The 15,117-nt window shown below is 42.8% G+C and overlaps 1 protein-coding gene across 5 annotated transcripts in view; it reads right to left on the minus strand.

The window, feature by feature from the left end:
- Positions 1-324: 324 nt before the first annotated feature.
- The window catches only part of misp (mitotic spindle positioning), a 15,594-nt gene continuing 801 nt past the window's right edge, over positions 325-15,117 (minus strand). Inside the window, exons 1-6 of one of the 5 annotated variants that reach the window (XM_024004086.2) lie at positions 13,776-13,877; positions 13,507-13,555; positions 7,764-10,203; positions 1,465-1,721; positions 1,193-1,231; positions 325-1,086 (exon numbers count right to left, since the gene is read on the minus strand). In XM_024004086.2, coding sequence (XP_023859854.1) covers positions 997-1,086; positions 1,193-1,231; positions 1,465-1,721; positions 7,764-10,203; positions 13,507-13,536 — 2,856 coding nt within the window. In that variant the 5' untranslated portion in view covers positions 13,537-13,555; positions 13,776-13,877 and the 3' untranslated portion in view covers positions 325-996. Of the gene's footprint in view, positions 1,087-1,192; positions 1,232-1,464; positions 1,722-7,763; positions 10,204-13,506; positions 13,556-13,775; positions 13,884-15,053; positions 15,073-15,117 lie in introns of those variants that run through there. The other 4 variants (XM_024004084.2, XM_024004089.2, XM_024004088.2 and 1 more) reach the window with 4 other exon arrangements.

Consider the following 15,117-nt stretch of genomic DNA (forward strand, 5'->3'; position numbering starts at 1 on the left):
AGGAGATGTTCTCTTGCCAAGTGTATGAATTATACCATTTTCCTGTCCTGCTAAGAAAAATGTAACAAGTACTTTTGTGTTTCAGGGAACATGTATGGAGTAAAAAGTACATTTTCTTCAGGAATGTAGTAAAAGTTGCCAAAAATATAAATAGTAAACTACAATTACCCCAAAAAACAACTTTAGTAGTACTTACATATTTTTTTATAACACATTACCTAAGAAAGGCAATAATTACATAAGAACCTGGCGGGTTAAAGTCTTATGCAAATTTCTGCTCTCACAGCACATACAAGTCAAATTAAGAACACAAACATACTGATATCAGCTGTAGCTAACTCTTTATTAGATATTATTTCATATTAAATTAGACAAAAGTCAACATGTCTTGAAGACTGTACTGCAAGTGCTTCATTGGACTGGATATTGGTTTGGAAATGTTTACTTTATTAAATACATAATGGATATCCGATGGTTTCTTGCTTGTTTTTGCTTTGCAAAGCACAACTGACAAGACGATAATAGCTCCCTCACTCATTTTCTATGCAGCGTTTTGAGGGCAGATGGGCCTGATCAAAGCTACCTAGCAGTGACTGCCAGACTTAAAAATAACTCATACACCGTATTCATCCCAAAACAAGGCAATGCATTCTAAGCAGGCGCAGAACTCCTCTTAAATTCCATTTTCATTCCACTTCCATTCCATTTTCTGCCTCAGCTAAAACCTATCTTGTCTTTTTTTACATATATTTTTCAGTTCACCTTTCTCTTATAAATCGTGGAAGGGTACCTGCTCTAGTCGGGGCAATGCTCAGGTGGCAGATGATGGACGGGGGGTTATCACAAAGTGGACCAATCATTAGTTCAGCCAGTTAGTGTGTAGACGGAGTATATTCATATGTGCTGAGATGGGACAACTTCCCTAAAATGCCTGTTGTTCATCTCCTCTTCTCCTTTCCACCCTCTCTCACCCTCCAGTGGAGAAGGCTGGTGGACTCATTGGCTGTCCTCCTTGGTGTAGTCGCCAGCCTCCCAGCGCAGTGCCCGCTTGTTTTTGTGCCTGGTGACGCGGGTTGCCTCCAAGACCTGCAATGGAAGAAATAGCATCAACATCATATTGAACCTGTGATAAAGGCCTTCTCTGAGACAAATGATTCAATGGATATCAGCAGAGAGAAGAGCAACCACTTACTTCATTGTTCACATCGTCAGTAGGCTGAATTCCTGCATACTAGAGGTAACAGAAAAGTCCAATTTAACAACTAGCACACTATCATTGTAGGATATAAAACCTATGAATTGAGAAGTCTCACAAGATGTATATGGTTTCGCCAACACTATCAATACTCTTTTGCAGGCATATTGCATTGCTGTATTTCTTTCCAAACTACGCCTAAATGTCTTGTGTCTATAATGGATTTACAATGTATGTAGACAGCATCAATAACTAGAGTCTTTCCTCACAGCATTCTCTTCCAGCTTCAGTTTGATTCTCCTCTCCTCAAAGTCCTCTAGCAGGGTTTCGGTCAGGCCCTTTTGCGTGGGGGTCCCAGGGGAGCCACCCATCTCTGCCCACGGGCTAGCAGGCAACAGGGGAGTAACCCTGCTCACCACAGGGGAGGTGGGCCGTGGGTAGCCCCATGGCTGGGCAGTGACTATGGAAAAGGAGGGAAGACGGGCAGTGGGACGAATGGAGGTGGAAAAGCGAGATGCGCTGTCCGCTTTATCGGGGGGAAGAAACAGAGAAACATTGAGTGAACACATACATGCTTGTAATTGTGTTAAGAGTACATTCGAAATGTAAGTTGAATGCAACATGAACTACAGTGCCTTCAGAAAGTACACCCCTTGACTTTTTCCACGTTGTGTTACAGCCTGAATTTAAAAAGGATTAAATTGAGATTGTTTTACTGGCCTACACACACAACCCCGTAATGTCGAAGTGGAATTGTTATTTTTAATACGGTGCAAATTCATCTCACACACTACCAGTCAAAAGTTTGTACACACCTACTCATTCAAGAGTTTCTTTATTTTTACTATTTTCTATATTGAAGAATAGTTAAGACATCATAACTATGAAATAACACATATGGAATCATGTAATAACCCCCCAAAAAMTATCTAAATATATTTGAGATTCTTCAAAGTAGCCACACTTTGCCTTGACAGCTTTGCCCACTCTTGGCATTCTCTCAACCAGCTTCATGAGGTAGTCACCTGGAATGCATTTCAATTAACAGGTGTGTCATGTTAAAAGTTACATTTGTGGAATTTCTTTCCTTCTTAATGCGTTTGAGCCAATCAGTTGTGTTGTGACAAGGTAGGGGTGGTATACAGAAGAAACCCCTATTTGGTAAAAGACCAAGTCCATATTATGGCAAGAACAGCTCAAATAAGCAAAGAGAAAAGACAGTCCATCATTACTTTAAGACACGGTCATCTCAGATTGACTGACCATCTGAAGGGGAGAGTTTTGGCCAGAGTTCCAGTTAAATACATTTATGAGGATCTCGGATTTGTCCCAGTTAATCTTATATCCTGATATACTCTCAATGTCCTAAATGATATCCTAACCGCCATCGATAAGAAACAATACTGTGCAGCCATATTCATTGACCTGGCCAAGGCTTTCGACTCTGTCAATCATCACATCCTCATCGGCAGACTCGATAGCCTTGGTTTCTCAAATGATTGCCTCGCCTGGTTCACCAACTACTTCTCTGATAGAGTTCAGTGTGTCAAATCGGAGGGCCTGTTGCCCGGGCCTCTGGCAATCTCTATGGGGGTGCCACAGGGTTCAATTCRTGGACCGACTCTCTTCTCTGTATACATCAATGATGTCGCTCTTGCTGCTGGTAAGTATCTGATCCACCTCTACGCAGACAACACCATTCTGTATACTTCTGGCCCTTCTTTGGACACTGTTAACAACCCTCCAGACGAGCTTCACTGCCATACAACTCTCCTTCCGTGGCCTCTAATTGCTCTTAAATACAAGTAAAACTAAATGCATGCTCTTCAACCGATTGCTGCTTGCACCTGCCCGCCCGTCCAACATCACTACTCTGGACGGTTCTGACTTAGAATATGTGGACAACTACAAATACCTAGGTGTCTGGTTAGACTGTAAACTCTCCTTCCAGACTCACATCAAACATCTCCAATCCAAAGTTAAATCTAGAATTGGCTTCCTATTTCGCAACAAAGCATCCTTCACTCATGCTGCCAAACATACCCTTGTAAAACTGACCATCCTACCAATCCTCAACTTCGGCGATGTCATTTACAAAATAGCCTCCAATACCCAATCAATAAATTGGATGCAGTCGATCACAGTGCCATCCGTTTTGTCACCAAAGCCCCATATACTACCCACCACTGCGACCTGTACGCTCTCATTGGCTGGCCCTCGCTTCATACTCGTCGCCAAACCCACTGGCTCCAGGTCATCTACAAGACCCTGCTAGGTAAAGTCCCCCCTTATCTCAGCTCGCTGGTCACCATAGCAGCACCCACCTGTAGCAGGCATATCTCTCTGGTCACCCCCAAAACCAATTCTTCCTTTGGCCGCCTCTCCTTCCAGTTCTCTGCTGCCAATGACTGGAATGAACTACAAAAATCTCGGAAACACTTCTCCCTCACTAGTTAAGCACCAGCTGTCAGAGCAGCTCACAGATTACTGCACCTGTACATAGCCCATCTATAATTTAGCCGAAACAACTACCTCACCCCCTACTGTATTTATTTATTTAGCTCCTTTGCACCCCATTATTTCTATCTCCACTTTGCACATTCTTCCACTGCAAATCTACCATTCCAGTGTTTTACTTGCTATATTGTATTTACTTCGCCACCATGGCCTTTCTTTGCCTTTACCTCCCTTCTCACCTCATTTGCTCACATTGTATATAGACTTATTTTTCTACTGTGTTATTGACTGTATGTTTGTTTTACTCCATGTGTAACTCTGTGTTGTTGTATGTGTCGAACTGCTTTCCTTTATCTTGGCCAGGTCGCAATTGTAAATGAGAACTTGTTCTCAACTTGCCTACCTGGTTAAATAAAGGTGAAATAAAAAATAAAAATAAATATACTGCTGAATGTTGATTGTCGAGAGCACGTGTTCTAATGATTGATTGTGTTCTTGTACGAACATCAGTGTAAAGACTTATTTTGCGAATCGGATGCCTACAACTGAACTGAATTATAGAGGCTTGTGGTGAGCTAGAGAAAAATTGAAACCATTTGCATATAGATGTACTAAAACCGAATTCCTCGAGTGCCAAGTTCAGGAAGGTCATATTGACTCTGACATCATGCATCTCGCTTCACGAACAAAGAGGCGCCTGTTGACTGGAGTGTCAGACTTTCATAAAACCCGTTTAATCAGAATGTATTCTTTTGGGAAGAATAGTTTCTAATCTGTTGGCTTTGCAAATTATTTTTAAACCCATTTATTTTTTGACCAGCTGAAATGTCTTGTGTCAATAAGTATTCAATCCCTTTATGGCAAGCCCAAACAAGTCCAGGAGTAAAAATGTGATTAGCAAGTTGCATGGACTCACTGCGTTACATAATTGTTTTTATGACTACCTCATCTCTGTAACCCACACAAACAATTATCTGTAATGTCCCTCAGTCGAGCATTGAATTTCAAACAGATTCAACTACAAAGACCAGGGAGGGGTTTCAATGACTCGCAAAAAGGGCACCTATTGGTAGATGGTAAAAAAAAGAAAGAAGCAGGGATTTCACCAAGAGGCTAATGGGGACTTTAAAACAGACTAATGGCTGTGATAGGAGAAAACAGAGGATGGATCAAGGAAGCCTGTACAGAATACAAATATTCCAAAACATGCATCCTGTTTGCAACAAGTCAGAAAGCAKTTAACTTTTTATCCTGAATACAAAGTGTTAATGTATGTTTGGGGCAAATCTAATGCAACACATTACTGAGCACAACTCTCCATATTTTCATGCATAGTGGTGGCTGCATCATGTTATGGGTATGCTTGTAATTGTTAAGGACAAAAAAGAAACTGAATGGAACTAAGCACAGGCAAAATCCGAAAGGAAAACCTGGTTCTGTCTGCATTCCACTAGACACTGGGAGATGAATTCACCTTTCAGCTGGACAACACCATAAAACACAAGCCCAAATCTACACTGGAGTTGCTTACCAAGAAGACAGTGAATTTTCCTGAGTGGCCGAGTTACAGTTTTGACTTAAATCCACTTGAAAATCTATGGCAAGACCTGAAAATGGTTGTCTAGCAACCAATTTGACAGAGCTTGAAGAATTTTGAAAATAATAAAATGGGCAAATGTTGCACAATCCAGGTGTGGAAGCTCTTAGAGACTTACCCAGAAAGACTCGCAGCTGTAAATCGGTGCAAAATTGCTTCTACAGAGTATTGACTAAGGGGGTGAATACTTATGTAAATTAGATATTTCTGTATTTCATTTTTTTGCAAAAATATGTTTTCATTTTGACATGTAGAGGAGTGTGCAAATACAGCCTGAATTCCAAGTAGATTAAAAGTAACAACAAAATGTGGAATAAGTCAAGAGGTATGAACACTTTCTGAAGGCACTGTACATAATGATAGCCGAATTGTAGTCATACCATTGTACACGCTTGACTCTATGAAAATGGACACTGGTAGACATCTTGCCGTAACACTAGTTTTAAAAAGACCCAGTGCAGTCAACAGTTTTTCCTGTGTTTTGTACAACAGCTGATGAAACTACACTACATGACCAAAAGTATGTGGACGCCTGCTCGTCGAACATCATTCCAAAATCATGGGCAATAATATGTAGTGGGTCTCTACTCTTCTGAGAAGGCTTTCCACTACAATTTGGAACATTGCTGCGGGGGCTTGCTTCCATTCAGCCACAAGAGCATTAGTGAGATCGGGCACTGATGTTGGATGATTAGGCCTGGCTCGCAGTCACCGTTCCAATTCATCCCAAAGGTGTTTGATGGGGTTAAGGTCAGGGTTCTGTGCAGGCCAGTCAAGTTCTTCCACAACGATCTTGAGAAACAATTTCTGTACGGACATCGCTTTGCGCAAGGGGCCACTGTCATTCTGAAACAGTAAAGGGCCTTCCCCAAACAGTTGCAAGCACAGAATCGTCTAGAACGGGTGGGCAATTCCAGTCCTCGAGGGCCTGAATGGTGTCACAGTTTTGCCCCAGCTAACACACCTGACTCCAACAATCACCTAATCATGATCTTAAGTTTAGAATGCAATTTGATTAAATCAGCTGTTTTTGCTAGGGATGGAGAAGTGTAACACCAATCAGGCCCTCGGGGACAGGAGTTTCCCATCCCTGGTCTAGAATGTAATTGTATGCTGTAGCGTTAAGATTTGCCGTCACTGGAACTAAAGGGCCTAGCCCAAACCATGAAAAACAGCCCCAGACCATTATTCCTCTTCCACCAAACTTTACAGTTGGCAGTATGCATTCAGGTAGGTAGTGTTCTCCTCTTATCCGTCATACCTAGATTAGTCTGTCGGCCTGCCAGATGGTGAGCGTGATTCATCACTTCAGAGAACACATTTCCACTGCTCAATAGCAGCGAGCTTTACACCACTCCAGCCGACGCTTGGCATTGTGCATGGTGATCTTAGACTTGCGTGCGGCTGCTTGGCCATGTAAACCCATTTCATGAAGCTCTCGACGAACAGTTCTTGTGCTGACGTTGCTTCCAGCGGCAGTTTGGAACTCGGTCGTGAGTGTTGCATGCAGTCCTAGCTAAATTGTAGCTTGAGACAGTTTTGCTAAAATGCTATTTTTGACATTTTTTATGGAAAACTATTACAGTAAGGTGCTGTTTGATATTGAGATAAAAACAGCTGCATTGGCCCTTTAATGTGACTGGATGTAGAACAATCTTAAGGTCCAGTGCAGCCAATTTTTATCTCAAAATCAAATAAATTCTGGGTAATAATTTAGTACCTTACTGTGATTATTTTCAATTAAAATTGTCAAAAAGAAACAGAAATTGCTTCTTCGCTAAGAACAATCTCAGGCAATTTTGCTAGGACTGTCTGGGAGTGGTCTGAGTGGGGAGGGGAAAGATGAAACTAGCTCTTACTGGCAGAGAGGTTTGGAACTCTTTCTTATTGGTCTATTAACTAATTTTCCGCCTAGTGATGTCACCAGGCAGGTCAATACTCCATCCCACTAAAACAGGAAGGAATTTCAGGCGGTCTTTTCAAACATCTCTTACACTAAAAGAGCATTATCATAATTTTTACAATATTACTCTAACCTCAATGTGGAAATATGTATAAAACACAGGTCAAGCATGTTTTTAAACGCACTGGGCCTTGAACCACAATTTCAGTGCATCAGGAAAAGCAGCAATAGAGGAAGAAATTATTCAATTATTCACTGTTTTGTTTTTCTGACTTATTTTAGCCTTTTTGATGCAAAGTAATAGCCTTTGTGTCAATGATTAATCATGGCTGGTAACACAGCATTGGTTCCTCTGCCCATATATGACCAAAGTTCAGATTCTAATTCAGTTTGTCATGTCTTCCAGTCTAAGAAAGCCAGCAGTAAACACGACAAACAAATTCCACTTAAAGCTAGAATTGTGAGGACATTTGACAATTGGTGCATGTAGACATTTGCTTAAATCAAGCCAAAAACAAGTATAAGATATTGCCATCATGAATAATTCCTCTGTTACGTAGTCTTGTAATTATATAGATGTGTGTATGGATAAATGGACTGAACCATCCTACCTAGCATTGATACTGGAGTGATAGATGAGTAGGACCATCTGGCCAAGCCCGTCTGCTCTACTGGAAGTGAAGGGCTCTCAGAGAAGACAGACTCTTCCTGTTCCACAATGACTCTTCGCAGGCTTTGCGATTGACATGTGTCTTTAGCGTCTCGTTCTATACAGTCCAAGTTTCCTTCCATAGAGGCAGACAGGCTACTGGATTCCCGCAGTTCCCGGAGCTCCTGCTCACGTTTCAGATCCTGCTCAATCTCCTTCTGGATAATATCTGGAGCGTTTGGTCTTCGATGTCGCAGGCCGCCAGAATCCAGGTGCGCCCTCCAGGTTGGAATAGGCTTATCACTCGGTTCAGACATCTGCACTGCAAAAGCAGTGGGTGTAGGTGAGGATGACGAAGAGAAGGCTTTTTTAGTCGAGGAGCCTCTGGCTGGAACTGGCTTCTTTCTTTCCACTAACCACGATGGGTAATTTACTATTTCACTAGTACTTGTCTTCACCACCACTGTGACTTGAGCGCTTTCTGCCTCACTGGTCTCATTGCCTTTCAACATGATCCTCTCCTCTGGGAAGCTGCTTGGCAGTACTCTATTGAGGTCTTGGGACTCTGAACTCCAGCCTTTGCTGGTGGCATTGACGCTTGGAGTGGCGCTCATGCTGCCGATGTACAACTCGGTCTCTTCTGAGTGCCGGTGAGGGCAGCAAGGGGAAGGGTAGCCTTCCGTATCTGAGCTGCTACTCCTCACAATGACCCTGGGTGATGACCAAGCCCTTTTCATTGTCTCGACCTCGGCTCCAGATTGGTCTCTAAGCTCAAAGATCTTTCTCCGATCCTCCAGTTCCTGAGGAGTTCCCCAGTCATACAGACCCGGGACTCTCCCCTGGTGCAGCAGGTCTTCCTCCCTCTGGCTGTCCTTTTTGATCTCGCGCTGGATGAAGAAGCTCACCCGGTTCTTCTTATTTGCCTTAACAGGTATCAGTGGCGGTGTAGGCTGGGAGAGCAGAGACTTGACCTCCACCATCTCTTGGACGTCGGTGTGCTTGATGCCCCGCAATCGCCGAAGACTCTCTTCTCTCTCCTGAGCGATACGAATCTCCCTCTCTATGGGCGTCTCTCTGTAACCACTTGCCGATTGGGTGCCCTTGCTTTCTGGCTGAGGGTTGTCATTGGACGTGCTTCCGTCACTTGTGTAGCCAACACTTGTGTCACCCGATAGATCCTCCAGTCCAGAGTCAAGGTCGTCAAACAGGCTACTCTGCCTCTTGGTTACCCTCTCCTCTGTGCGGTACACCTTTCTGCCAGCGACATTTTCCCCTTTGTCCTGACGTCTCACTGGGGTCAGACTTTGGTTAAACCATTCCGCAGAGTGGTAGTCTTTTTTCTCGCTCCTTGGTGATAGCAAGCTGTCTTCTGACTGCCACAGTCTTCTTTGTGGTTTTAGAGAGCTGGGACTCTGCAGGAATGGGTTGATCCTCGACTGTTCCATCTTTAGGAACTGCTCCCGTGCTGCGCTGAAGTTGATCTGTTCGTTGTCGATGGTGCATGGCTCAGCTGCTGGTGTGGACTCAGATTTGATGCTGCTTGGCCCATAGCACAAGCTGAACCCTTTGAGCAACTTGTTGGGTGATTTGCTGAGATCCAGGGTTTCGAGTGCACTCCACTGCTCCCTGAATGTGGCAATCTTTTTGGGGGCTTGACTGTGGATGATCTCCTGTCTAAGCTGCTTCTCCTCCTCCTCCTCCGCCTTCAATTGGGCACCATTGGTGTTCACCTGGTAGCGGGAGTCCTCGTCCTCCTCGAACAGAGTCCCTGGCTTCTTCCCACCGGCATATGTCTGCAGTTTGAAGCTGCTTTCCTCTTTCAGGGTCGCCAACTTGGCTTGTCTCTCTGGGGACACCATCCAGGCTTCGTTCATCTCCGCCTCGGGGCTCACCGGATCATCCACAAAGGAGTAGAAGCCACGTTGGGAGCCCGTGCTCCCTGCACTGCTAGGGCTACTGGGTTGCCAGTCTTCGCTGGTGTTGCCACAATCTTCCTCTGACACCGCCACCTGCCTGGCCTGCACCACCACATCCCGGGACACCTTCTGCTGGGTGGATACGATAACTGTGGACTGGGTGCGGGTCACGGAGATGCTGTCAAAACTGAAAGCCGAAGAGTTGCCATTCCGGTTGTAGAGCCAGTTCCCGTCCAGGCTAAAGGGCTCATCGGTGGRGGGGCTGAGCATGGTGCGAAGGTCTACTGCCAGCTCCAGTTTGGGTGACATGGGCTGAAGCACCCACTTTCTGGGTGTGCTTTCCATGGGTCCTTGGAATGTGGTGTCTTCCTGTGTAGACGGTGAGATTTCTGCGGCAGGAAGCTGGTGAGATTTCAACACTATCTGGTCTCCCTCCTCCTGGGTCAACACATCCTGGGAATCATCAGGTGCAGCAACTGAGAGTCTCTGCAACCAATAAAAAAAATATAAAAAAATAGGCCAACACTTAAGCAATATAATAATTAAGAAAGATTAAATGGTCAAGTGGCAACTGGATCATTATAACCAATCAAACAAGCCCTCCACTGTCCAAATACTTCTAACAAATTACAATTCAATATTTTATTGAAGACACTGAGTTGCTACATCTTTGCATACAGTGACCACGTCACAGATATTACAGAATACGGCTTGTGCCACCAAAATGAAATTAGTTGCATAACACTTCAGGGGTTTATGGTTTACAGGAATCTGTTTTACAAGGGAAATAATAAAAAAAAGTTGTGCAAGACAGGATGCTGAGATTTGCTTTGGAATGCCAATATAAAAGTTGCCAATAACATTTATAGCTTAAATGTAATGCCTACTTCCGCATGAGAGCGAGAGACCATGTTTGCAGTAAACCTAGCTGATCAGGAAAGACACGAGAACTCAAACTGGGAAAATGTAGAGCAAACCAATGTGTGAGATGGTCTAAAAAGATGAAGATGTTTGCGTCGGTCTAGAAGGCAACTAAGGAATGTTAAACTGGCATGCAAGGGAATTACACACAAGGTTCAATCATCAGTCAGACCTCTATTTATTGCAAACTTTGAAGTTTCTGTATGGAGGATTATCAGATCCATTGCTGTGAGACTGTATGAAGATCCATAAATACTGTCTGTTCCCGTCTTAGCCAAGACATTCCGATTCATAATATTGTACATGGATTGGTATTTATCGGCACAACTCATACAGTCACTGAACAAAAATATAAATGCAACGTGAAACAATGAACGATTTTACTGGGTTACAGTTCATATGAGGATATCAGTCAATTGTAAAATATTCATTAGGCCCTAATCAATGATTTCACATGAGAATACAGATACAGTATGTTGGTCACAGACCTTTATTTTTTTTAATAAGTCTCACAATGTGCCTCAGGATTTCGTCACGGTATTTCTGTGCAAAGCTTATTACTGAGTTAGTTAATATAAGGAAATCAGTCAATTGAAATAAATTCATTAGGCCCTAATCTATGGATTTCGTGACTGGGAATACAGATATGCATCTGTTGGTCACAGATGCTTTAAAAAAAAAGATAGCAGTGTGGATTAGATAACCAGTTAGTATCTGGTGTGACCACCATTTGCCTCATGCAGCTCAACACATCTCCTTCGCATAGAGTTGATCAGGCTGTTGATTGTGGCCTGTAGAATGTTGTCCCACTTCTCTTCAATGGCTGTGTGAAGTTGGTGGATATTGGCGGGAACTGGAACACGCTGTCGTACACGTGTTGGACATAATGCCAAATTCTCTAAAACAATGTAAGGAGGCAGCTTATGGTAGAGAAYGTAACATTAAATTATCTGGCAACAGCTCTGGTGGACATTCCTGCAGTCAGCATGCCAATTTCACACTCCTTTAAAATATTTTTGCGTTGTGTGACAAAACTGCACATTTTAGAGTGGCCTTTTATTGTCCCGAGCACAACATGCACCGATGTAATGGTCATGCCATTTGATCTGCCAAACTTCTCAGGTAGATGGATTATCTTGGCAAAGGGAAATGCTCACTAACAGGGATGTAAACACATTTTGTGTGTGTATGGAGCATTTCTGGGATCTTTTATTTCAGCTCATGAAACATGGTTCCAACCCTTTACATTGCTTTTATATTTTTGTTCAGTGTAGTTATTATCAACCGTTATCAATTTATTCAAGCAATGGATTAATCTTAACCATGCAGCCATGTACCTAGAGCAGGGCTCTCCAACCCTGCTGCTGGAGAACTACCATCCTGTAGGTTTAGCATCYGATTCTAATAATTAGCTGGTTGACAAAATGAATCAGGTTTGTTACAACTGGGGTTGGAGGGAAAATCTACAGGAGGGGTAGCTCTCCAGGAACAGGTTTGGAGAACCCTGACCAGGAGTGTGCAGCTACAATTCCTTTTCAAAGTGCCTAGTTATCAGAAGATATATGAAGAACCATAATGAGGGAGAGAGAGGAATGTGTTCACTCCTTTCTCACACAACTCATCTGGAGGCGGGAGTACTGACACTAGAGCAGGATATTAGATACTCTTGGCCAATGAAAACAGATAAGTTCCTCTTCACTCAACTGATGTGGAACTAACTACACTGGAGGCTGGGTGCAATGGCGGGTTGACTTGTCAATCATTTTAATATGCCACACAAAGTATTTAAAGGAAAATATTGCATGGCAACTAGCAGTATCACTTAGAATCTCTATAGCATAACATGCTCACTGCTATTCGAGCATGTTGGCTAATGAGTAAAACCTATAGCCCCTGGAAGCTTCCACTCCATTCAACATTGTAATTTAAATTGACATCGACAAAACAATCCTGCATTTCACGATTGTCATTGTAACCCTGCTGACACAGAATTATTAAACTAATCATGACAGATGCACAACACTAGACAAATGGACCGGAATGAACCCAGTCCTAACCTTCCCTGAGATGCCAAGACTTTTGGCTGACCTCAGAATAAGCTCTTCAGCAAATATACATACATTTTGGGTTAAAAAGTAACGCACTATCCCAAGAGTTCTAAGGCAGCCTGCAGTGTGTGTATGTGCGCATGTGACCACTTGTGTGACAGTGGACTGTGTACCCCTGATAAGCTCTTTTCAGCGCCACTTTCTGGAATTGGCTCCTCTGCCCTTTGCTCATTGGCTGAGAGAGAAGAGGAGTGATCGGTGGGGGACAGGAGATACACAAGTCTCCTCTCCCCCACTAATTTATTACCTCACACTGGTGTGTGTACAAAACACTCACTAGTTCCTGTCAGTAAAGTGCCTATTGTGGCATGGATCAACTAAGGCCAAGTTGCATGTAGCACACAAGATAATWCAACAACTTACGCAATAAAGATTTTGCCACAGATAAGTCGTCCCCATCAAACTTCAGACTTATTCAAGGCTAATATATATACTCATTGACTGTCTGAAATAAATGCCCAAATACATGTTGTCATACCCTACAGCTTATGTCTGTCGACCATACAGATTTCAAACCAGTTTTCATGTCTTGAAAGGACAACCATGCCAACTGCTCATTAAAGCTCTAATAAAATTTWAAAAAAGGACATTTTGCAAATAAACAATGTGATGGTGTTCCCGTGGGTACAGGATGTGTAGCTACAGAGACCAGGGTGTACAAGGTCCTCCTCAAATAGGGTAGGCTGTAGCATTTGGAGAAACATGGAGAACAGCCACTACTTGATAAACACAAAAAAAGTGTATAGGGAAATAGACTTACCTTAGGCTTACTCCCCCAGTCAATGCACATGGGTTTAATTTGACATCAACTTTTGAAAATAAGTAGAGGTCATTACTCAGTAATGTAGACAGTGTGACGAGATGGCACATCCAACCATAGTGTCTTCTAAGCTAATGCACCTGCTCACCCAACTGCCACTTAACTGAAGTGCTTACAAATCATAGATAATGTAAGTATCGATAATGCCATTGAAATGCATTTGGATCAAAAGTACAGTTAATTTGGGGAAATTAAGTAATTAACCCTACCTTAATTAGTATACCGCAAACAAGACAAGTTTGTTGTCTTGCGTCTCCCGCTCTCTCTGTCTTTTGAGCACCCTACAGCACAGGCAAAGTTCAGCCGATATCATGTCAGTTATTGAAGCCACACCCTCTTACCGAACAGGGAAAAGTGCACGAGACTGACAAACCGCTATAACAAGGTAGGGAGAGAAGAGAAACCCATTCACATCGCCAAGGCAAATCAAACAAGATGACCCAGATTAAAAATGACCTGTGGTCCAAACTGAAGTCTGTAATTAGTTGATTATTTGTAACCGGTCAGTGAGTGCTGGGCTGAAACAAAAACCTGCTCACCCAGTAACCCTCCAGGACTGGAGTCGGAGAACCCTGAACTAAGGGAATGAGTTGGCTAATTTCCTGGTGATCATTTTGTGTCCCAGTACAGAAGCTTCCTTCTTCTCCTTTCCTTTATGACCACTGACATGACTTGATAAACTGTTATGGGAACATGTCCATTCCCTTTACCCATCATTGGTCTCATAAGGAAACAAAAACAGAAAAGAACACTGTTTAAAAGTGCTGAGGCATCATCGGTATGTTGCCTGTGAACTGTTAAAGAAGAATCTTCCTTTGGGGTTGAAGTTCACCTGAGAGGATGTCACTGCTACAGCTAGTCCAGTGGAAGAGCTTGAYTCATCATGGCCAAAATGTTCATTACTTAGAAATGCAAAAACATGTTTTTATATATATTATTTTTTACATCAAATTAAGCATAATGATTATGGCTCTAGATTGCAAGAAAAAGCTGTTTCAGGTGTTTTTCAAACCCCCAGCCATCCTCACATACTGTGTCCCCTCAGATTTTTGGGGTGCATGACACTCCTGATGAGGGCATTCCATTTAAGAGGGCATTCGCTTTGAGAAATGGGAAGGTTCACACTGAACATAGCTTTACTGCGCTCTAGTGACTACCTTGTACATGTACACCAGACTATTTCAAATCAACTTTGTCACTCTGAATAAAGACTTGAAGGGGTCATGACAAACATAATATGGATCTCAGTTTAGCTTACTAATGCAAAGGAATGTTTGTGATTCTACATCTACTTCACACCACTATGGTCTTACATCTAGGAAATCAAATGCATGACAGATGAAACATCAGACATTAAAATGGGTACTATTGAGATGTATTTGTCCAAAATTACATTTAAATCAATGAACTCCATAGTTATTTTATTTTTCTCCCAATAACATGGAAACCATGGGAAGAATCTAGGCTGCAATGGCTGTGGTACAAACCTTAACAATGCAGATCCAACTGTGTGGAATGTTGATTGTTGGTAAATGTGGGAGGGAGGGAGGG

The sequence above is a fragment of the Salvelinus sp. IW2-2015 genome, linkage group LG16 (genome assembly GCF_002910315.2).
Source record: "Salvelinus sp. IW2-2015 linkage group LG16, ASM291031v2, whole genome shotgun sequence".
Taxonomy (NCBI): Eukaryota; Metazoa; Chordata; class Actinopteri; order Salmoniformes; family Salmonidae; genus Salvelinus; species Salvelinus sp. IW2-2015.